Source organism: Bos mutus, chromosome 14 (genome assembly GCF_027580195.1).
Source record: "Bos mutus isolate GX-2022 chromosome 14, NWIPB_WYAK_1.1, whole genome shotgun sequence".
Lineage (NCBI taxonomy): Eukaryota > Metazoa > Chordata > Mammalia > Artiodactyla > Bovidae > Bos > Bos mutus.
Window position 1 is genome coordinate 31,276,856 of NC_091630.1, and position 25,555 is coordinate 31,302,410.

Consider the following 25,555-nt stretch of genomic DNA (forward strand, 5'->3'; position numbering starts at 1 on the left):
CTCCTTGCAGTCCAAGGGACTCTCAAGAGTCTTCTCCAATACTACAGTTCAAAAGCATCAATTCTTCAGCACTCAGCTTTCTTTATAGCCGAACTCTCACATCCACACGTGACTATGGAAAAAACCATAGCTTTGACTAGACAGACCTTTTTTGGCAAATTATCTCTGCTTTTTACTATACTGTCTAAGTTGGTCATAACTTTTCTTCCAAGGATAAAGCATCTTTTAATTTCATGGCTGCAGTCACCATCTGCAGTGATTTTGGAGCCCCCCCCTCAAAAAAAAGTCTGTCACTGTTTCCCCATCTATTTGCCATAAAGTGATGGGACATTATATAGTATGTGAATTGCCAATAATTGCTTGAAAGAAACAGACTGGAACTTAAGAAGGAAAAACCAAATGAATGGAAAGGCAATGCAGATTTGTATGTTTGTAAAATATAGTTTTGAGAAATATAAAGGGACCACACCTTTCTTTGTGAAGTTAAAGAAAAGGAGGATCTTAGATATGGGTTTTGCAGGGTTGATGGAACCAAGTCAGCATATCCTGTAAATTATCTCCCGTGTATTAGCTTGGAATTTCAGTACATGAAGCTAAACGGAGGGTGTATTGTGGAGAGTGTTGGAAATTTATTGTAGTGTACGTAGGAATCCTTCCTTTAATTGCATCAAGTTAAGTAAAACAATTTATATTACCCAAAGCCTTTTCATCTCAAGCTTGTTTTTTAAATATAAATTTATTTATTTTAATTAGAGGCTAATTACTTTACAATATTGTATTGGTTTTGCCATATATCAACATGAATCCGCCACAGCTGTACACGTGTTCCCCATCCTGAACCTCCTCCCCATCTCCCTCCCCATACCATCCCTCTGGATCATCCCAGTGCACCAGACCCAATCATCCTGTATCATGCATCGAACCTGGACAGGCGATTCATTTCACATATGATATTATACATGTTTCAATGCCATTCTCCCAAATCATCCCAACCTCACCCTCTCCCACAGAGTCCAAAAGACTGTTCTATACAGCTGTGTCTCTTTTGCTGTCTCGCACAGAAAGATGGTAACAATAATCATCTCAAGCTTTTAAATTTACTTTTTTTTTTTGCTAAAGTAATCAGAGTGTAATGAATTTACATAGACAATAGACATGTTTAGTTTTGGTCTTACATTAATTGTTGATATTTTAAAAATTAGAAATAGAAAACAACATTAATATTTGCTGTATTAATAAATATTAAATCTGGTTTCTTACACATTAAATCATTAGATCACAAAGAAGTGAGAATGTGGAAAGGGAAAGGAAGATGGCAATTTTGAAGTAGGATGTTGATGCAAATATTAATATTAAAATAATATGAATCATCAAAGAATTCAACATAAGGGGAATGAGGAAATTATAAAATACAAGATAAATTTGGTGAATGTCTTAACCTTGTAAAGATACATCATTCTACTTAACTCCTATGTAGCAAAATTGTCATTGATCCAATGCCAGAATTTCATCAAATGACTGCATTTCAGTATAACCATTCATTGATCCTTCTATTGCTCTTTAAATCACAGATCAAAAAACAAAGCAAAACAAAACATAATCTACTTACTGAAACACTGTTTTCCCAACACACATAAGTCTCCAATAAAGATGCAAAAATAAGACATAAAAAACTACGACAGAATCTGTTATAGTTATATTTAGTTATTTATTTTACCTTTTGCATGTGTTGACCTTGATAAGTTAGTTCAAGGCTTATCTCATGTCAAACACTAAATGAAGGGACAGAGATACAAATCGAAATTTAAAAGTAGTAGGAAGCCTATGAGGAGTTCTGAAGCAGGAACAATGGAAAAATGAATAAGAAGCACTATTTTCTGATCACAAACTATTTTATAAATGTGCAAACACTGTTACAAAAATTCATGTAGAATCTTAATACTGGAAAAAGTAGTTCATATAAGTTCACTGAACAGATGGAAATTAATAAACATTTTCTGAAAATTGCAAGGGAAAATTACATTACATTAGATTACAAAATGATACCTATTGGACAGTTTCAAACAATATCTGTAGGATATTAATACTTACCTGTGATAGGATAAAGACAATGTATAGAATGTGTAAATAAAGGTTCTTTCACCTTCATCAAGAGGCAAACAAAGGTGCTATGTTGATATTTCATGATAAAAGAATCGTAGAAGAACTAAACAATTTCACAGTTTTCTTTGGTATTATGTTCACATAAATCCTCCTTCACTATGAAAACTGTCTACTTCTAGGGTAGTGACTAGATTTTCCTCTTTATATTGTCTAAGGCAAGGGTATGACAAACACAGGCTTTCCATAAATGATTGATGGCTGAAGGATAAGTCTCAGAACTGATATATAAGTCCCTGGTTCTTTCTGTGGAAATAAAATCTACTGACCACTGTATCTTTTACAACTCTAACTTAAACTGTGTCAATATAATAATATTTGATTTAAAATAATACTGTTTTAATGAAAGGTGTAATAAACCAAACGACTTAACAACAATAAAAAAAGATAGAAACAACTAAATATTTATATGAAAAAATAAAAGGTGTAACCTAATATGTCTAACATCTTCCAATTTCTTTTGAGGCCTTTGAGAATTTTGCTTTTGAAAGAATGACATAATTAGTCTTTCTAAGATGGGCAGATTGCAATAAACTATGCAATGACAGGTGAAAAGTAGTGAGCTTCAAAATATTGAAAAATGACTGATTCCTAAGGACTTAACACATTGGTAATATTTAAAGATCCAGTGCAAAATGTCATTTATGATTTTCATCTATTAATATATTAATGAACACTGCCAGACTAACACAGATATTAAAGATTTCCTAGCACTTTGCCAGAAAATTGATTTTAAGAGTTTCTATTTGACCTCCTTTAAAAACATTTAAGAGATAAAAGGGCACTCAAGTACTAGTAGAATTCATAGATGAAAGTCTTTTTTAGGCCATGAAAAGAGTACTGAACATGAATTTATACTGGCAAAAATGGGCCTGTCAACATTTCTATTGCAAACTTCATTTAAGAGGGCTTGTCATCTTCATCAGTTTATAAACTATTAAGCTAGAAGTTGGCATACAAATTAGCAGCCTGGATGCAAATTTGTTTACAAAAAACATTTGAATCAGTTTAGTTATTTTGATTTAGACATCAGCCAGAAAACATTAAGTCAGGGTTTATCTATATATGTGAACACTGAGTAAATATTTTGTCTACTCTACATGGTTCAGTTAGAGCACACAGTCAATAAATTCAAGGTATTGTGTTTTAGATCCAGGAGATTCAGTTGTGTTTATTCGTCCTGTTCTCTTAATTTTGATTTGTTATCTCACAAATGGAGCTTTTAGCACACAGAGCTCATTATTAGAACATATAGATAGATCAGCATAATTTCATTACCAACATTTGGGGGAAATTCAAATTACACCTTCAATAACAGATTCAGAGAAATCATTCATTCCTTTATAAGCCTCAGTGTGCATGCATGCTCAGTCATGTCTAACTCTTTGTGATCCTATGAACTGTAACCCGCCAGACTTCTCTGTTCATGGAATTTTCCAGGGAAGAATACTGGAGTGGCTGGCCATTTCCTGCTCCAGAAGATCTTCCCAACCCAGGGACTGAGCCCATGCCTCCAGCATCTTCTGCATTCATAGACCCATTCTTTACCACTGAGCCACCTGGGAAGCCCATCTGTGTATAAAAATATAGTTTAAACATCAAAAACAAAGCCATTACTAAAAATTACAAATCCAGTTCAGTGCAGTCGCTCAGTCGAATCCGACCCTTTGTGAGCTCATGAACCCCAGCACACCGGGCCTCCCTGTCCATCACCAACTCCCAGAGTTCACCCAAACCCATATCCATCGAGTGGGTGATGCCATCCAGCCATCTCATCCTCTGTCTTCCACTTCTCCTCCTGCCTTCAATCTTTCCCCCAGCATCAGTGTCTTTTCAACTGAGTCAGCTCTTTGCATCAGGTGGCCAAAGTATTGGAGTTTCAGCTTCAACATCAGTCCTTCCAATGAACACCCACGACTGATCTTTAGGATGGACTGGTTGGATCTCCTTGCAGTCCAAGGGACTCTCAAGAGTCTTCTCCAACAACACAGTTCAAAAACATCAATTCTTTGGCCCTCAGCTTTCTTTATAGTCCAACTCTCACATCCATACATGACCACTGGAAAAACCATAGCCTTGACTAGGCAGACCTTTGTTGGCAAAGTAATGTCTCTGCTTTTTAATATGCTGTCTAGGGTGCTCATAACTTTCCTTCCAAGGAGTAAGCATCTTTTAATTTCATGGCTGCAATCACCATCTGCAGTGATTCTGGAGCCCAGAAAAATAAAGTCAGCCACTGTTTCCCCATCTATTTGCCATGAAGTGATGGGACCGGATGCCATGATCTTAGTTTTCTGAATCTTGAGCTTTAAGCAAACTTTTTCACCCTCCTCTTTCACTTTCATCAATAGGCTCTTTAGTTCTTCTTCACTTTCTGCCATAAAGGTGGTCTCATCTGCATATCTGAGGTTATTGATATTTCTCCCGGCAATCGTGATTCCAGCTTGTGCTTCCTCCAGCCCAGCATTTCTCATGAAGTACTCTGCATATAAGTTAAATAAGCAGGGCGACAATATACAACCTTGACATACTCCTTTTCCTATTTGGAACCAGTCTGTCGTTCCATGTCCAGTTCTAACTGTTGCTTCCTGACCTGCTTACAGATTTCTCAAGAGGCAGGCCAGGTAGTCTGGTATTCCCATCTCTTGAAGAATTTTCCACAGTTTATTGTGATCCACACAGTCAAAGGCTCTGGCATAGTGAATAAAGCAGAAACAGATGCTTTTCTGGAACTCTCTTACTTTTTCCATGATCCAGCAGATGTTGGCAATTTGATCTCTGGTTCCTCTGCCTTTTCTAAAACCAGCATGAACATCTGGAAGTTCACGGTTCACGTATTGCTGAAGCCTGGCTTAGAGAATTTTGAGCATTACTTTACTAGCGTGTGAGATGAATGCAATTGTGCAGTAGTCTGAGCATTCTTTGGCATTGCCATTCTTTGGGACTGGAATGAAAACTGGCCTTTTCCAGTCCTGTGGCCACTCCTGAGTTTTCCAAATTTGCTGGCATATTGAGTGCAGCACTTTCACAGCGTCATCTTTCAGGATTTGAAATAGCTTAACTTGTATTTCATCACCTCCACTAGCCCTGTTTGTAATGATGCTTCCTAAGGCCCACTTGACTTCACATTCCAGGATGTCTGGGCTCTAGGTGAGTGATCCCACCATCGTAATTATCTGGGTCGTGAAGATCTTTTTTATACAGTTCTTCTGTGTATTCTTGCCACCTCTTTATATCTTCTGCTTCTGTTAGGTCCCTACCATTTCTGTCCTTTATTGAGCCTATCTTGCATGAAATATTCCCTTGATATCTCTAATTTTCTTTAAGAGATCTCTAGTCTTTCCCATTCTGTTGTTTTCCTCTATTTCTTTGCATTGATTGCTGAGGAAGGCTTTCTTAATCTCTCCTTGCTATTCTTTGGAACTCTGCATTCAAATGGGTATATCTTTCCTTTTCTCCTTTGCTTTTCTCTTCCCTTCTTTTCACAGCTATTTGTAAGTCCTCCTCAGACAGCCATTTTGCTTTTTTGCCTTTCTCTTTCTGGAGGATGGTCTTGATTCCTGTCTCCAATACAATGTCACGAACCTCCAACCATAGTTCATCAGGCACTCTGTCTATCAGATCTAGTCCCTTAAATCGATTTCTCACTTCCATTGTGAAGTTAAAGTCTTTTAACAGCATCTTTTTATGCTTTAATAGAATAACAATGAAGTAGACTCATTTTTACTTCTCTATATTAAAACGTTCATAATAAAATATAACTTAAAATTTTATTTTTTACTGACTCAGTTGATGAGCCCAGGTACCAATGGATAAAGAATCCACCTGCAATTCAGGAAACACTGGAGACCCAGGTTTGATCCAGGGGTCAGGAATATAACCTGGAGAAGAAAATGGCAACCCACTCCAGTATTCTTGCTTGAAAAAGCCTAGGGACAGTGGAACCTGGCAGGCTACAGCCTAAAGGGTCACAAAGAGTCAGACATGACGAGTGACTAAGCATATAAGCATTCAAATTGAAATTTTAAAACATTTTCCTTCACATTTCTTTCTAATCAGATAACCCTCAGAGTGTGAACAAACAAAAAAAAGCTATTCCCCATAGAAAACTAAAATAGATATTTTAGAAATTAGAATAATATCAGTGAAACAATTTTCATTGTTTAAAACTGTTAAAACTGTTAATTTTATTAAGCAGATGTGAACATATAAACAAATGGCTAATGGGATGTGAACAAGCTCAAGAAAAAGGCATTTTAATTATCAGTCTTTTTTTTTTTTCTCTTCACCAAGCTCATGAAAACAAAAACATCAAGTGAGTTTGTGATTTAAACTTTCAATAGACTACAGTGAGTTATTACAGTAGGATCATTTTTAAAATGGAGATCCTTGGCTGACTATTAGTCAATTTTAATCATTAAATAAAATTCTGGAATGTATAATTGCAGGTAATAGACTTGAAGACAGATGGTATGTGTAACAATCAGGTAAAATGTGTAACAATTCAGGTAAAAGACCTAAATTTTGGCAACTGTGGAGAAATTTATGCCTAGCTGTTCTAAGATGCAAAACTATTTAAAATAACAATGTCCCAAATAAATTGTCCAATGTAATAATTATATTCTATGGGTAATACATGTGAGGGCATTGTTAGGCTATCTGAACTTTAACACTGAAAATATAGGTTAAAATGACATCTCTAAGAATACACTCACAAAATTTTAATATTTCAAGTAGAAAAGGACAAGTATATATTTATATTGGGATAGTCTAAAGTTCAGAAAGGACTGCAGTGCAATAGTACTTCTGTTGCATATAAAAATATATGTTATCACCTTCAAAGGAAAATGTAATGCTAATTTTGAGTGCTTAAGTATAATTTAATGTGTGTATATTTTTTTCTTTTTTAGACAATGATGTAATTTCAATGCCCCCATTTAATTTATAGTTAATCCTTAGATGGCATGTTAAGATTCTCATTTACCAGTATTATTACACTCATGTATCTGTGTCACCTTACACAATTACTTCAGGAAATATTATTTTGAGCCTGGTCAGGATTTGGACATAGGCACAATGGTCTCTCCTCTCAAGTAGCTTTATTACATAAACAAATTAGGGCTAAATGATGCTTCCCAAGTGGAGCTAGTGGTAAAGAACCTACCTGACAATGCAGGAGATGCTTAAAAGATACAGGTTCAATCCCCAGGTCAGGAAGATCCCCTGGAGAAGGACATGGCAACCCACTCCAGTATCCTTGTCTGGGGAATCCTATGCACAAGGGTGCCTGGCAGCTTTAAATCCATGAGGTCACAAAGAGTTGGACACAACTGAAGTGACTTAGCATACATATAAAGGAAGCTCATAAGGCAGTATCCAATAAAAAGAAGAGCTACCCCGGTAGCTCAGCTGGTAAAGAATCCGCCTGCAATGTGGGAGTCCTGAGTTCAACCCCTAGGTTGGGAAGATTCCCTGGAGAAGGGCATGGCAGCCCACTCCAGTATTCTTGCCTGGAGAAATCCCCATGGACAGAGGAGCCTGGTGGGCTGGAGTCCACTGGGTTGAAAAGAGTCCTAGAAGACTGATCGACTAAGCGCAGCAATAAAAAGAAACGTGTTGGACAGAGAACTGAAGGACTGTTTTGCATTCTATTGTGTGGCAAATCTCTTCATTTTTCAGAACAGTCTGCTCATTATGTGAAGATGTACGCCTACACGTGCACTTTTAACTAGGATGTAATTATGGTAGGAAGTAGAGCAAGGGGATGAAGCTTGGATAGGAATGTTCTTTTAAAAAGCACCTTCCCATACCCCCACATATAAATCTAATGCACATTCTCTGACTATTAGACACTAGACAAGTTAGTTATAAGAGTTTTCCCATCCTTAAATTCTGTAGAACTAAATGGAAGATTAAGGTACCAAATAGAATTAATTTATTTGCCAAGGCTTATGATACTAGTGAAGTGAAGTGAAGTCGCTCAGTCGTGTCCGACTCTTGCGACCCCATGGACTGTAGCCTACCAGGCTTCTCCATCCATGGGATTTTCCAGGCAAGAGTACTGGAGTGGGTTGCCATTTCCTTCTACTGGTAAATAATTTTATGCCCACATATTTTATATGTGAAGTCCATAAATTCATTTACATTCATAAATTTTAAAATTTTACTCAGGAGTACTGGGTTAAAATCTAAAAATATATGTTTTGATTTTTTTTCTGCCCTTAATTCACTAAATAGTTTTTTGTCTTATAGTGACATATTTAACTTATGCATTGTTCCTTTGCTTCACTTACTATTGTATATAAAACTGAAAAATAGCTTTCACAACCATCTTACAGAATAATTAAGAGAGTAAAGTTAGGCTGAGTCTATGAACTTATGAATCTATTATGATTTCAGATTTCATCCAACCACTAGCTAAACAACGATCCTGGAAAATCATTGTACCTCTCTGGCCCCAGGAAATGTGGATAATTTATAAATGGAGATAATAATCTATACGTAGGAGATAACAGCTATCTCACAAGATGCTTGTTAGAATTCTAAGCAGGAAAAAGAGAGAGAACCATTGTTTGAGATGTAGTTAACACACTCTATTTAAAAGGCTTAGAACAGAGCTTCTTGTGGCTCAAATTTTATACAATAAAGGCACATGCCTATTTTGATACCATTTCCCCTGACATAATAACATCTTATATCCTCTCTATATATGAAGTGTGTTTCCTAGGTGGCTCAGTGGTAAAGAATCTCCTTGCCAATGCATGAGACAAAAGAGATGTGGGTTCAATCTCTGGGTTGGGAAGATCCCTTGAAGTTGGAAATGGCAACCTGCTCCAGTATTCTTCCCTGGAGAATTCTCTGGTGGGCTACAGTCCATGGGGTTGCAAAGAGTCAGATATGACTGAGCACATGTTCATTCACATATGTGAAGCACCTCTGAGCATTCTGGAATCTTGTATAATCTGATGGACTTGTATAAACTAAGCATAGCTGTTGTTTTTTCAGTTATTTAAAAGTTAACAAATTCACTTCTGAGAGTCTATTTCCATTTATAAATTTCCTTTCAAAATGGTATGCAACTGCATTTCTTTAACTGTCATAGTTTAAAAAAAGAAAAATGCTTACCATTACTTTAAACTATGGAATTTAAAAAATTCTTTAAAATTTGCTAACATAGAGCAAAGGAAGTAAGAACTTTATAATCTTGAACATTACAAACTCAGCTTTTCAGAGAATCACTCATTACTTTTTATGTAATTCAATCACTTTCTGAACTTGTAAGCACTTCAAATTTAGCAGTATTCATTATTTTGGAAATTTTACTCCCATACCTTGAAGAGACCTTAGAGAAATATCACAGATCACTAAAATTGAAGCTAGCACTTCAGATTATTGATTGTTTTTACAATTTTAATTTATAAAATATACTATTTATAGTATATTTATATACTATAAATTTATAAAATTTACTATTTATATATTTATAAAATATACTATTACTTCTGTGGTAGAATTTTACGATACCATCATCTTATTTAGATCATATGAGAGAAATGTGCAAATGTAATGTAGATGAGACAGAATGCATACATCTTATGTTAATATGATGTAAATATATAAAACCATGAATAAAATAAATTAGGAACAGATTTCCTAGATTTAAAAGGCTTTAAATAAGAAATTATGTCTAGATTATGGGAAGAAATAAACAAGAGGTTGATTTTTAAGTACTATCCCTCTACGCTCTTTGAAAAAGTGAAAGTGTTAGTCACTCAGTTGTGTCTGACACTTTAAGATCCCATGGACTGTAGGCTCCTCTGTTCATGGAATTTTCCAGGCAAGAATAATGGAGTGGGTTGCCATTCCCTTCTCCAAGGGATATTTCTGACCCAGGAATCTAAGTTCTTTATGAGACTAAAAAACAGTCCTCTAATTTTGTTTTTACAACCATGTAATGTCAAAAATAGCCTTGAATATATTATGATTTTATTTGGTGTACATATTATAATAGTTTTAGAAAATATTTTCATTCCAAAATTGTTTATTTTTTCTTTTACAAAATAAGTAGTTAGCATCAAAAAACAATACCATAAAAACATATAGTCACTAGTATTCTTGTATGGTACTAATTGGCATATGGTTCTCAAATATTAGATTTGTGATTGTCTTCATTGGTGCCATTCGAGAAAATTCTGTAGTAAAATTGATAAGGTACAGTAGAAATAGAGTTGAACATAAACTTGAAAGCCCAATGATCTAGTCTCAATTCTGGAGCTAATTATATTTTTAACCTAGTGAAAAAAGCACTTATTCTTTCTAGACATGTGCATTTATTGTATAAAATATAAACAGTGAACTAGCTGGTATGTAAGAACTCTTCCAACCCTGTAAGTACCATGAATTTGTAACAAGATGAATTAACAAATTCATGTAAGTACATTAGTCAATCAATATTAAAATAAATCAGTATTGGAACACAACAAATGAAATTAGTCTAGGAGTAGGAGTAACATATTTAAGCTATGATTCTGCCCCTGATTCATAGAGCCAGCACCTGGAATAACTGTGTAAAGGTGATAAGCAGAAATTTCAGAGTGTTTTTCCAATGTATAATAGCCCGGGAACTTAGCCAAAGTGAAATAATAGCTAGAGAGAAGATGCTGTATTTTTTATTTACTATGGTGGACAAGTTAGGGCTGGTAATGCTAGGGATGAAGTGTGTGAGAGTCACTGGCTTTGTGCATGAAGTGTATTTTAATAGCAGTGATGATAGCTCCTAGTGTCAGGCACTATATATGTTGCATGCATAATCTCTACCGAAATTCTAATTTCCTTTTTAACAGATAATGAAAATGAATTTTAGGAAAACTGAGTTGCTATTACAAAGATAGTTGCTGGCAATTTATTTTTTTTTCCTGCTTCAGGTCTTGGTGGCTCCAGAGTACTTGCTTTAGTGTTTCTCAAACTTTAGAGCCATCAGAATTACCTGGATGACTTGTTATAAATACCTATGTGGGTGTCCAACCACTAGGGCATCTGTTTCAATAGGCCTGGGGTGGGAGTCTGAGAATTCATATTTCTAACAAGTTTCCAAAGGATGCTACTTGTTGAGGAACATTTTGAAATCACTGCTGTGCAATCTTTTTTGAGCAAATAGAACATTTTGACATATCTAATGACACATGATTATCATTGATATTCTTGTTTTCCAGTTACAAGGTACATGATGTATATGATAATCTTATAAATTTTGACTTTTTAGAGGTTTCAAATTGGCTTTTGGGTGACAGATTGTGATTATATGAAAAAGTATTAATCCTTAAGAATCTTTAGTTAGCACCAAGCGATAGCTTAGCAAAAGGTGTGATAGCATGAATGCATTATATAGCAGTAAGATTAGAGGCGTGAGAGAAAGAAAGATGATAACTAGCATTGAGACTATGAATACTGGAAGGTATTCAACAAATTGATTTTTCTCAGTGGAATTCCTATAAAATTGATATTCCTGATGAGAATGAGGACCTTCCAAGGGGTCTAATTCCGAGAAAATCTTGTAGACTTGGAGATTGATCTCCCTGGAAAGTACCATGAATCACCCCACCTGCTCACTTTGAAAGAGAAAAGATAAATGGATAATGACTTTATCTGTTCTACCAGACCTCATCCAAAATCCAAATTAAAACTGCCACTGTATGTATAAACTACACACCACTTTGGATTATGAATAAGGGCTGTGGGAAAAAGAGACAGAAAAAGAAGCTATGTTTTAATGTATATAGAGCAAAAATAAAATGACCTTATTGGCAACTCAGGCATATTTTGCTAATCTTTTGGTTTGCAGTCATTTTGCTTCTAATCTCTCCAACTTTGAAAATTGGAATTCAAAGTACAAGATGGCATATTTTCTCAAATAGTCATGTTACTTGAAGTACCAGTTTCCTCACCAGAAATGTTGCTTGAGGCTTCAAAGTTATTTTCCAAGCTGGACAAAACATTGAAAGTACTTAATATCCTGAAGCCTTTTCTGGAGACTGTGATATTAAGTAGAAGAAAGTAAAACTTTCAGGACATCAAGGAGAAGTGTGTTTGGAGATGTAGGAAACAAAGTTTAGATGCTTTCACTTAGTGTTGGAGACTAAATGGGTATTTTAGCATTAGAGGTTGTTTCTATATGTGTGGGAGGGCATCATTAATTGCTATCTTTCTTACTTTTTGTTTTATCAGATGTCACTTATGCCAGAGCTTGCCACTTTTAAAATCCTATATTGATGCCATTTGCTACTGCTTTATTTCAATATTTTACAGTTTCTGCAGACAGTAAATTGTGTGTTCAGGGAAAAGATGTGTACCCCACATCTATTCAGCTATCCCATAAATAGTAACACTAATTAATATCATGAACACTAATAACTACTGAAACGAAATCTATGCTCCTGGAGTATATAATCTATTGAGTAAATTCTATCCCTTTTCTCCTTGAAGGCTCTTAAAGGAGCTGCCATCAGGTTTTCCACAGCCTGAAACCTGCTCCTTAATAATTTCTGCTCACCCACTCACTCTTCTACATGGGCTTAAAGCAGCCCCAACGTCCTCCCCAACCCCCTCAATACCAAAAGATTCTGGAAATATGGGGCTGCAGTATGATAGTTTAGAAGGATTTCAACTGGTAACTAACTGTCCAGGGAAAGTTCAGCTCAGAATTCTGGGAGCTACTGAAGCCTTTTGAGGGCGGTAAATTGGATTGGCTTAGCAACTCGGTAGTGCAAAGCCTCCCCAAAGGCGCCGTGTTCAAGGAGAAGGGAAATCGCCTGGCTGCCTGAATTTATCTTTCTTTCTTTGGTTGTTCTGCTTCGTATTATTCTGCACTGCGCTGAAATTCCCATTCCTGCCCCGCTTTCAGCCCTCAGCTGGCCTCTCCTGCGGGGTGGGGAGAGGACCAGAGGACAACCGGGATGACCCTGTGCTGTTTCATTTTTTCTGCGCTTTCCCCTGGGATCCAACAGAGCCCTGTAGAGTTCCAGTCCTGGGACTGCCTCCTGCTTGCTTTCCCCCCAGCGATAGAGCAGGGAAGGGGTTGAAGCGGATGGAAGAGGGGAATCAACCCCCATTACTCCTTCTCCGGTGAGTTTTTTGACCTCCCGAAGAGCCTGTTAGAGAAGTTGTTTTGGTGAGAGCAGTGCTGGGGTCAGCTTGGGAAAACGGAGCTTTCTCTGTGCCTCCACCGGGACTCCTGACAGCAGTGGTCGCAGCACCACCGACCAAATAGGATCCGGGAACAGAAACACACATTGTGTAACCCGCCACCCTGTCCATCTCGGACACACACCCACACCCACCCTTGAGGCCTCCAGAAGTCTCTTCCGCCTTGATCCGTGTGGAATTCCCCTCCCAGCAACACACACACACACACACACACCCCGTCACAATCGCCAAAGGCCAAGTCAGGCATTCAATTCAACCTCAGTGGTCTATGAATATTTCGGGGAATCTGGTCTTCTAGAAGCAATAAAGTATTTCCAGAGAAACAGTTGGAAGGGAGGGCTACCTGACCAGACTGCAGCAGGACAAGGACCCCGACCCAAACAAGAAGATTGTCTCTCAGCAGCTGACTCAGTCTTGTTAGATTCAGGGGAAGGGTTTTGATGGTGGCGGTGGCAGTGGGTGGCTTTTTGTTGGGTGCAGTTTTGGCTTGTAAAGACATTAACCCAACAGGATCACCTTTGTAAAGCTCTCTCGAGACCCGAGACGAGACAGAAATTTTGTTAACGGTACTGACAGGTCAGACTGTCGCCCTGAGGTCGGGAAAGTAAGAGTTATCAGACCCTGAGCACAAGCCTGGGGCTGACACCTCTGGCGCGGCCACCCTGGGGTGGGCACAAGGTGCTACTGAGCGCTGCTGGCAGCTCTCCTCCTGCGTGGACACCGCGACCCTTGCCAGCACTAATTAACTGCGAGACAAGCTGCGAGCTCGGCTCTTCCCAAGAGCTCTATGGCAGGAGTAATATCTCCTTGGAGTCCCAGAGCACGCAGAAACGCAGATCCTTCTGGAAGTCTGGGGGTCCAGCAAGGAGTCTTGAAAGCAGGCTCTAGTACAGGGTAGGGGGTGTAGCATGCCAGCTCCCACCTGCTGTCCTCGGAGGTCAGTGCTTTCTGTACCTCGCCCCCACCCCATCCCCCGCAGGATTTGTGTGTTCCCCCGGGATCTCCCAAGGAGTGTGAGGAAGCACCCTGCCAGTGTTTGTTTATGTGGGCGGGACGTTTAAGCACGACTTGAAGATTCACATATTCTATCTGACTGAAACCTAAAACAGGCAGGCTGCAGCTGCAGGCTGCATTTCAGAAACCTCTGCTGCGTGTGTGTGTTTCAGCATGCATCAGCCTAAGCAGCCCCCACCCCACCCCCAATTTGGTGCCTTACATGGCGTTTTATTTCAGATGACAACAGTGGAGATAAAACGCCCAGAGAGGGTTGCCTCTCTTTCTAATACTACTGGAGCGATTCAGGCCTACCACGGAAGCCCACTTTGTCTGAGGCTATTTCTCCCACTGAGCCTCTTTGTCATTGCTGTTGCAGGCAGAGGTGAGATAGTAAAGGATGAAAAGTGTGGACAAAAGGTGGAATTCTCAAGGCCTGAGCTGTTCACCTGGAAAAGCATGCGCCACAGACTTCCTTAGCCTTAGCCCTAGATGAGAACCTGCAGAAGCCTTAGAAAGCCTGCCCATTTCGAGCTTTCCCGTGGGCCTGGGATACCGGAGGAAAAACACTGTGGAAGACAAAAGCGGTTGTAGACACTAGGGGGAAAGAACATTCAAGCTATTGCTGCGATCTTGGTTTAGGAAAAGCCTTGAGACGTAGGTGAAATTAAAAATAGGGAGAAGGGGAAGAAGAAGAAGCAATCGTGAAAACTGGCACCACTGGCAACCGGGAGTAAATCTAAAGAATATATCGTCTGTAAGTTTGTGTCTCAGAATCTGAGGACGGCGTTCCAAGTTGTAAAATATAGGAAATGCCTTTCAAGTGGCAGATAAGTGACAATGAAGAACCTTATCACCATTAAAAAAATTAATGGTCCGTTGAAAATTTATTTTGGACAAGATCAAAGCAGAGTGTGAAACACCCCTTCTTCCTGATGTCCCCGAAACTGAAATGTATTCAGTGGACCGATTATCTCAGTCCAAAGTACAGGAGCTGTGAGTAGAGAAGGGGGGCGGGGGGGTGTTTCTCATTTCCAGTTCCATTTAAAGCAAACTGACGCGCCTTTCGTTTCTATCGGCGCGGCTTATCTGGGAAATATGGTAGGTCCGGGCAGCCGGGCTGTAATCGCAGGCTGCTGGGCTCTGGGTTTGTCAGCCTGGCAAGCTCGTCCAGCTTCGGAGACTCCCTCTTCCATCTGCCCTCCAATGTGTTTTGACTCAACAGGTATCGCGTGAAAACTCGCACTTAACCCCCCGGGCATCTAGCAGGAGCCACCTCAACATTTTTTCCTGCCAGGAGCTGTCGCCGGCTCCTAGCAGCCAAACCCCAGGGCCATCCGTTAACCGCCGACTCTCAGTGGCAGGCGAGCTAAGCATAAATGCGAGGCTCCTCACACGTCGAGCCGGCGACGAGAACCCCTCGTAAGCAACCCAAGAAGCGTTCTGTACACTAGGTTGTGTAGTTGCGCCCGTTGAGAACGAGCGTTTTGGCTCAAAGCTGCGCTGAGGCTGGTGAGGGTCGGCGAAGCGGGGTGTCAAGCTTTAAGGAGCAGGTTAAGATTACAAGGCAGTTGCTGCCACAGAGACCTGGGACGACTTCTTGGCATTTAGGAATGTCAATTAAAATTCGAAACATGTCGCCCATCATTGGTCCTTAATAGAGGGAGAGGTAACCCTTCCAGCTCCCTCCACCCAAAACATGAATTATCATTTCCACTGAATGCAAATGGACTGCCTTCTGTGGGGGGACAGCCAGCTGCAAGCTGGACAATAAACTGTTTCATAGAGACGCGGCCTGATTGCGGTTCAGAGAGACACTCCTTTACAAAGGAAGAAGCGTCCAGTTTGTGAGGACAGAGGTGGCGCGCCCCGGCCAACAGCCACCCCCCCTCCGCCCCCACCGCCCACCCCCGACACACAGACACCCTGGATTTGAAACTAGCTTCACTGAAAACGACATCCGTCGCGTCTATGCGAGCTGCCATGAGTACGGGGAGGTGGTTATTCAAAAATGATAGCATGAGTCATAAACACAGCCTGAGGTTTTTTTTTTTTTTTTTTGGTTTTCTTTCTTTCTTTTCTTTTTTTGCAGCAATTAATGGGCAGCAGGGCGCAGGAGAAGTTGTAGAACAGAGCTGGCAATCTATTTTCTCCCAGAGGACAGCTCTCCTTCCAGTGATCCTGACTGTCCCTTGCCTTCCTGCTTAGGATTGAATTTTACATCCCACCCACCTCCTCCCCTTGTCTGTGCATGTGACACTCACTCTACCTGTCTGAACGCCGAGACTTGCTGGGGATTTTCTTTTTGGTCTTCAGCTGATGACTTTCCTCCTACCTTCATTCATCCCCAAAGGTACCTGGTTACACTTCCTGGCGTCTCAGACCGTTCAAAAGCCCCATTTTAAGCCAAACCTGTACCACAGGACCTAGGAAACAGCCTCTATTATTTATCAGTGCAAAAGAGCCCACGTAGAAATAATTCACAAATGCATGCACACATTCATGTTGGTTGGGGGTGGGGAGTGGGGGGATTCTTGAAAGACCCCTGTGCCCTAATGCATTTAAAAGCAGCACCTTCCTAACATAACTTTCCTACCTGAAAGGGTTAAAAAGCATTTCCAGGAGCGCCTTTAATATAAATATTCCAACCAAAGCATCAAACCCTACTGATTTGACTAGAAATCAAGGTAACCCTCATCACCAAGAAAAGTCTTGCAGAGGAATTCTGCCTGGTATCCACTAGTTAGAGGCTATACGAACCAACTCACGTATTCGTTTGAGCATACTGCAAGAATATTTATTGAGCACAAGCTCAATCACTGCATTGAACGCCAAATCTGGCAAGCAAAATGCATTTCCTATCTGAGGGAGAAAAAGAGCTGTGAATCGACTCCTTCAGTATAATCATGATTATTTTATCCGTGCAAATTGCAAAGTAAGCTACCCGTCTCTGGCGACAAGTCAGCTCACCTCCATCCAAAACAGAGGGGACCCCGAAAGCAAGCCTACCTTTCACACAAGACACCGTCAATAAAAAGACGAGGTTCCAGAACGTAAATCCACTTTTAATCCCCATTTTCTTCATCAGGATGAAGTCTAGGCGGCCACATTTAGCGCATTTTCTCGTGCCAGGCTCCCGGGGTTTGGATTCCTTCGCTCGGCTTTCCCCTTTGCGGATCCCTTTCATATTATTCGCGAGCTCCTAATTCCTGCTCCTCAGCCCGGCGCAGTGGAGTTGTTGCTGTTGTTGGTGCGCGGTCACAGCTCGAAGTGAATGGTGTTTCTGGGATACCACAGCAACCTTGAAGAGGACTCAACCATCTCTCTCCAACGGGGGCACAAAGTCTCTGCTACTCTGGATTCTGCCTTTTCTTGTGCGTTTTTTTCCCCTCCACTAAAACCTACCTCAATTCCAGCTCGTTATAGCAACCACCAGAAACCACTAGTGAGCCTCTTAAAGCCCAGCTCCTCTCTTTGACAAACTCCCCACAATATTTGAAATTAAGAGGTTTGATTTTTTTTCCCCCCGAATAGATCAATTCTGCCTCTAAAAGCAGACCAAGAAATATTATGTTAGTGAGTTCTCCATTCCAGCCTGTGACTATAGAAACATGTTAGAGGAATATTTTAATCGGAGAATCTGTATTGCTTTTAGGGGAACTGTGATGATAATGAACCGGGTTTCATCGATGGCCACGTCTTTATAATGGGACATGTGTTACTACTGTAGTTGCAGTATATTTCAGGCAGGCGTCTCACATTAATCATCCTGTGATTTAATTGAAAAAGGGAGATCACAGAATTTATTTGCACACAGGCATTTACACACTCAAGTGCTTAGATGTAAACCCATAACCGGGACTTTTTGATTCACGAAGTAAACGGATTTAATCCGTGACCAGGGCGGAGGTGAGGTGGGGAGGGAGTCAGTCATCTTCCGAAAGAGTTCGTCTTTTTATATTCCCTAAACAGGTTTTAGCTGTTGTGTGCTGCAGTTAAACTACTTTATTGTGGTAGTTATCTGGAACAGATACCCATTTGTCTTAATTCTGAATCGGTCCCGCATATGTAAATGGGAAGCTTCTTTCAAAACGGAAAACGTATGTATCTATACGTTTCGACCTGGCAGCGCCAACTCACCACTCAAGGGTTAACATCATACAGGGGAAGAGTTCTTGCGCCATCTACTGGCTATTACTAAGCCTCCCGCTTCTCTTTCACATCTAAATGGTACCCTATTTCCCTCATCCGAAGGTGTAGGGGAGCTTCGCCGGAGACCAGCGTGTTTTGCTTTTGTATGTCAATTTTCGAATCTTTTTTGGTTGGTCCTGGCCCAGATCTTATAACCCACAAGTTCCTTAGACTAGGCGCGTATTGGAAATCTGTCCTTTTGGGAAATCTGATACCATCTCGGGAGCGGGAGGGCTGCAGCACTGGTTCTGGAAGAAATAATTGCAAAGGCTTCTGTCTCCATTTGCGTGCCAGAGGCTATCAGAGGAATTATATAGTATCTATCTAAAGCGCTTGGTGAAGAGGACCGCCCATGTGAGTTTGCAGCTCTCCCCATTGCCCACAAATGATGGCTCCCGTCCGGTGTACCACACGAGGAGTACCCTGGCCAGCTTTTGTCCCTGGGCTCATGTGGAGCTCCCCGCTGAAAAGAGCAAGACTATTGCATTTGGATGGAGTTTTCCTCCGGAAAGTGGGCACACTGAGAGCGTCTATAGGCGTGCGTAGTGTGTGGGTTCAATCTGCAGGCATAGGAAGCATTCTGAACTCTCCGGGTACGTGGCATTTTGTATGGGTCTGTGATTCTCCCATGCAGTGTGTGTGTGTGTGTGTGTGTGTGTGTACATGGGCGCTATAGTGAGGGGTAAGAGTGGGTGTTTTTGGAAATGATCGAGAGTATGATTTTCTGTGTGGGTGTTTTCCCAAGTGTGTTTGTGCTGTATATATGCGTGTGCATGTGTGTATGTTCGACAGAGGGAGAAGGAGAGAGAGGGAAAAGAGAGTCTTCTGGGTAGGGAATATTAGCAAGAGGCAAAAGCCGTAAATGCAAAACTGACCTTATTAATTCGGAGAGGTACATTAAGGGCGATGTGGCAGGATCCTTTTCATTCCTACCACTGCTTTATTGTCTGTGTATGCAGATGCCAAGGGAGTGGGCAACAAGGTTGGGACTAGCTGGAGACCGGGAGGATCAACACTGAAAACGTCATTAGTCTGCTCAGCCACCTCGGTGGCAGCTCTGGCAGTGATTTCAGTCAAGTTGTCAGGGTGTGTTGCTACTGCTGTTGCCTTTTCTGGACGGAACAAGGAGCTAGATGCGAACAGGTCCTTGTACTGAGGACACTCGACAAAATCCTCCTTATCAAGTGTGCAGAGGTTAGTCACCTCAACTGATTTCCCTTTTTGTTAAAAGAAAAAAAAATATCTTGGCTGTATGTAATCTATAAACACACGTTATATATCTAGACAGAAGGACTTTACCACACAAAAACTTTATTTCTCAAAAGTCAGGAACACTTTTAACAGTAATTATTGTGCAAAAATAAACTTTCACTATGGGACCATCATGACTATTACTAAGCTACCAGTTTCTAATATGTATTGTCAAACATACTAATTCTATAGTCCGATTATCTTTCCCTAAGTGAATCCTGCCTGTCATTTCAATGTGAAGCTGTTAAAAGATTTATCTGGTAATACATAATACATTAAACAACACTATAGTTTCTAGTTTTTACAGCTCATAATAAATCACAAGCTATTTTTAACCCCATCTTCCAGTTCCTGAGACAGGATGGAAAATCATGTTTTAAAGATGGGGAAAGTTAAGGCATGGGGAAATGGTTTGCCCAAGGTCATCATCAGGAACACTGATATTTAATCCAATACATTCAGTGCTGGATCATACTCTTGTCTTTCTAAACAGTCTCCTCTTCAAGAGAGCATTTCCAAAGGTATTCCAAAAACATAACAGTATCAGCCAAAATCTTGGATGGGAAATTCCTCAATTTCTCCAGAAGAAGAAATACAGTGTCTAAATTTGGATGAAAGAAATCATCTATCTCAGCTGATCTGTAGGAACGCAGAAAAGTTGTACATAGGTTCACTTAAGATTGTTAGAAAAAGATTAAAAAATAGCTAATATAATAGCAAACATTAAATGTTACTGTATGCCTGACATTGTTTTATATTCACTTGGTATATCATATTCAATTTCTGTACAAACTTGCTAAGACAAGTACTACAATTATCCTCATTTTATAGGTGAAGAGATTGATACACAAAAAATTAACTATTTTGCTTGCCTGAGGTAATCTATTTAAGAGGCAATATGAATCTAGGGGGACTTCCCAGGTAGCTCAGCTGGTAACGAATCCACCTGCAATGCAGGAGACCCCAGTTCAATTCCTAGGTCAGGAAGTTCCCCTGGAGAAGGGATAGGCTACCCACTCCAGTATTCTTGGAATTCCCTGGTGACTTAGACAGTAAAGAATCTGCCTACAATGCTGGAGACCTGTGTTTGATCCCTGGGTTGGGAAGACCCCCTGGAGGAGGGCATGGCAACCCTTTCCAGTATTCTTGCCTGGAGAATCCCCATGGACACAGGAGCCTGGAAGGCTACAGTCCATAGGGTCACAAAGAGTTGGACATGACTGAGCAACTAAGCACATGAATCTAGGGTGTCCAGTTTTTGAGTCAATGTGCTTGCCTATTGCTCTTTCCTGTGCTAGCTCCCAGAGATGCTTGTTATAAAATAGTCTAATAACAAAAAAATATGATTTTTATAGTAAAGGTACCTGTATAAGTATAGAAAATCGAATAAGGAAATTTAAAGTTAATCAAATTGTGTGTATATATATATATGTGTGTGTGTGTGTGTGTGTGTGTGTGTGCATTATACACACCAGGCTTCCCATGTGGCTCAGTGGTAAAGAATCCGCCTGCCAAGGCAGGAGACAGGTTCAGTCCCTGGATTGGGAAGATCTCCTGGAGTAGAAAATGACAACCCACTCCAGTATTCTTGCCTGAAAAATTCCATGGACAGAGGAGCCTGGTGGCTACAGTCCATGGGTGTGCAAAGAAGAGGACACAACTGAGAGACTGAGCATGCCCGCATACACAGGTATCATACACACACATACACAAAATGAAAAAAAAAAAAAAACAACTTTTTTTTTTTCTTTTTATACTTGTCAGTTACTAAAATCTCCCTTTTCCTTTTGGATCATCCAGCTGATCACAATGATGAAGTACCATAGAGAGTTCTTAAAAAGAGTTTAGGTCAGAAACGGACAGGTTCTTTAAACTGGAAGTACCTGATTTCCATTCCTTTTCAGTGCCCCTTCCCAAGTACTTACAGAATACAATAAAGTTTGATCTTAAAATGAGACTTAATTGGCACTTAAAAGGGAGAAAATAAGCACCTTTTCAAAAATTGCTCCATATTAAACCAAGTCCTCAATATAGATTTGCTCTGTTTTAGCATCACAAGGACAATGTCACAGAAAAATGATCAAAACAGAATAAATACACCAAGAAAAAAACAACAGAAAGAATTGGGAAGAGGTTCCCTTTAATTTTGAAAAGAATTGCATGTACTTTTGATAGAGTAATGAACTTATAAAGTGTTTTTGTTAATTCCTGTCACAGATATACAGATTTACACAAGGATTATTGTTCAAATGCAGTATTTATTTTGTTATAGAAATGTTCCTTCCTATTAGTGCTGTATGGCCACTGATTGTAGAGATACATTTTTTAATTATAAGGCTCAAATTCAGATCGATGGGTCTGTGGGGAAACAATAATTAGAATAAATTAAAAATGTTAATGCTTTGCAAATAATGAAGCAGGAATTTTCCTGTTTGTTCACAGTTTTTATTTAGAATTTGTTGCCAGGAGAGTAGGAGAAAAAGAAGGACTCGTTTTCTCATTTTTCTACTTAAGTGTCCACTCTTGAATCCATCCTATCTGACCTCTCCAACTCCTGGGAAATAAAATATTTGACTGCAAATGTTGGATCCAGAATAATGCAGGAATTCTAATTCAAGTCTATACATTTTGACTTGCAATAGCTTCTATTTGGTTGAGAAGAGGAGAAAGAGATCTAATACTCAGGATAAAGTAACTTTTCTTTAAGCAATCATATTTAAGAAGATAAATTATCAGCTGGATAAAAGTATCTGTCCAGCTGTTAATCAGGAAGCATTGTTGAGAGGTGGAGATGAACCTCTTGGAAGTGTTGCCAAGAGTGCTTCCTAGGCATTCATTCTTCTTATGTCCTGACTCCTCTTTCAGTTTCATTAATAGTGAGGCTTAACTGGCATTTCAGTCTTTTTCATGTTTTAACCACATTAAGAAAGAGACTGAAGTTTCTATGTCACACAAGGGTAATAATAATATGTTTTAAACAATGAGAGCATAGAAATACTCTAAAACTAAAAGCAGTATCTATGGCTGTATCCAGACAAATAAATCATACTTTGCCTCCAAAACACTTATTTTTGACGTGAACCACATATATGTTTAGTACATTAACACCCAAAATATAAGCTGATACCTCCTTAAATGTAGACAATATAAGATATATAGATAGTTTAATATAAACTATATATATATATAAAAATATATAAAATATATATATATATTTCTTTCAAGAAAAAGAACCATGGTAAATAGCTGGAAGAATATGTAGATAATGATCCTAAAAGAAAGAGAGAACAACTGAGAGAATCTTTAAAGACAGTTCTGTTTGTCTTTATAATTTCACTCTCTTGTTAACCTGGGCCTTATAGCAGTTAACTTGTCTCTGTGAAAAGTTATAGGAATAAAAAGTTAAGCAAAAGGTAGCTTTGCTGAACAATTAGGATAATCCAGGTCTCTTCTTTTCGTACATAATGAAGTTGTTTTGTTGACAAGCTCTGAATAAATGTCAATTCCCAGTGTAGCAGATCTTTTTATCATCATTTCTTTAATATAGTTGTGTGATATTAGCCTCAAATGCACTTGAGAATACATATTTAGAGAACATAAATCAAGCGGGTAGATTTCAAAAGATTCCAAATCTGTCAACATTACTATCAAAATGCAATGCATGTTTGATTTCTTTCCCTGAAACTCTGTGCCCATAAACTCGTTATTGTTGCCTAGATATTTTTTACTTTTCTTATCTACTTATTATCTGCTAATCTTCAAAACTGATTATAATTCCTTGAGAAAAATGAATGTGTTCAAATAGTCAGTGTTCAATAAAATCACTACTACATTTTATTTTTCAGTTTGCTAGTCTATCATAGATTAGGTAGCATATGTGAGACTTTCTTTATATTTTGATACACTTATCTTCTTAAACTTTACTGAGAAATCTCAATCCAGAAGTAAATAATTCTAAAACTGGAAGTTAATTCTGGAAAAGTGCAAGCTTTAAATTATTTTTGATCATTATCCTAAAAGCCTCAACCAAGTGAAACACAACCAGAGGTAGAGGGCAAGTATCTATCACTTGTGCTTGAAATTTTCTCTCACAAGATAGTGAAGTGGTTTTGCTGCTGGCAAATAATTTATTAACCTTTTATAAACATAATCATGATGTTATTTTTCCTAAATGTTTATAAACTTAAATTAGATGAGGCATTAATAATAGAACTGTTGGAATTTTCACAAATTTGAATTCCATAGTCCATATAGTGGTTACCTGTGCTAGTGTCTGAACCATATTAAAAGTATGATATTCATCACTGCATAATTTGACCCAGTGTTTAAAATTCCCAAACGATCACCAACAGCTTTGTTATTTCATTGATTTTCCAAATTTATCTAAAATTAACGAACATTTCACAGAATAAGAGTAGAGGAGGCCAAACAATATAAGCATTCTTTCTTCAGAGGAAGATAACTGTGACCTTGACTTAGAAGGATCATTTTGGCCACAGGAGGAAGGAAAATCAATGCAGCTGATTTTGGTTTGGCTACACATAATCCAATTTGGATTGTGAGTACAAAGAGCTGTCCCATCTGGACAGGGATCAGTTTCATCTTTACTCTTTGTGTAGCAAGTCTGATTTTCATCTGTGTTTTCATTCATTTATTTAAGAAATCATTTTGAGCTCCTACTGCAAGGAAACAAAAATAAGATTTACACATTATTCTCAAGGAGCTTACAACGTAATAGAAGGGATAGAATATCTCTGTTACCACCTCAAGTAACAGTAGTGAATGTCAATAAAGTTTAACCACTTTAAGAGAGACAACTATAAAACACCAAGATGTAGGAGATTATTTATAGCTGCGGGAAATGGAGAAAACTTCTAGGAAGATATTTATGTTTGAGCCATTCTAGAATCATCTGGATATGTGTGGCAGAAAAATATCTTGGTGAAGAGGTTATTTTCTAGAAATATTGTAAGTAAAGTTAGAAACTCTGTAAGTGTATACAAGATGTGGTCAATTTAGTTAAGTGATAAAAACATGACAGATGAAGCCAGAAAGGTAAATAAACCGTGGAGACATGTGAATTTGGAGAGAATAAGTGTCCTTGCAAATGTTTTCCACATTTTCTTTCTCTTTAGTAGACCATAATGTTTAGTCAGTTCAAGTAAACCTCCAGTGGTGTATTTTTAAAACTCAATCAATGTATTGTTTCCTTGAATAAGCAAATCAATTTGTTTTGGCATTTTGTATATAGTGGTTTATAAAAAGAATCAGTTTAACCTTTCAAGTTGATTAACATCATCAGGCATTTATTAGAAACAGGCCAAATAAGATTAAATAATTATTGAATAATATAATTTAGTATTAATATAACATATAATAAATAAAATGTGTAATATATAATGCTAATATTAATAAATATATAGTGTACATATGAAGATATATCTGGAATGTTTTTGGTGTCTGGTTAAGTACAGTAACATTAGGAACAAATACTGTATTTGCAAATGCATACAGTGTTTATCACATCATCCAGTATATGAATACCAACTTGAATTTTGGGAAATTTCACATGTTCAGAATAGGCAATGAATCTAGTGCATGACATAAGATTTCTATATAGACACAACAGCAACAGCATTTCTTAGGAGGTTAAGCTATCCAACAATTACAATGTGGTTATCACTAAATTTGTCCATTTCAATTGTTTAGAGTGTGCTTACCCTGGGATGGGCTTCCCTTGTGACTCAGCTGGTAACAA

General features: G+C 38.8%; 1 protein-coding gene across 3 annotated transcripts in view; it reads right to left on the reverse strand.

Annotated features, from left to right (window-relative positions):
- CSMD3 (CUB and Sushi multiple domains 3) overlaps window positions 1-17,625 on the reverse strand; it is a 1,469,470-nt gene extending 1,451,845 nt beyond the window's left edge. For all 3 annotated transcript variants that reach the window (XM_070382828.1, XM_005887888.2, XM_005887887.2), the window contains exon 1: window positions 17,365-17,625. In XM_070382828.1, the coding sequence (XP_070238929.1) occupies window positions 17,365-17,542 (178 nt within the window). In that variant the 5' untranslated portion in view covers window positions 17,543-17,625. The remainder of the gene's footprint in view (window positions 1-17,364) is intronic.
- Window positions 17,626-25,555: the final 7,930 nt, after the last annotated feature.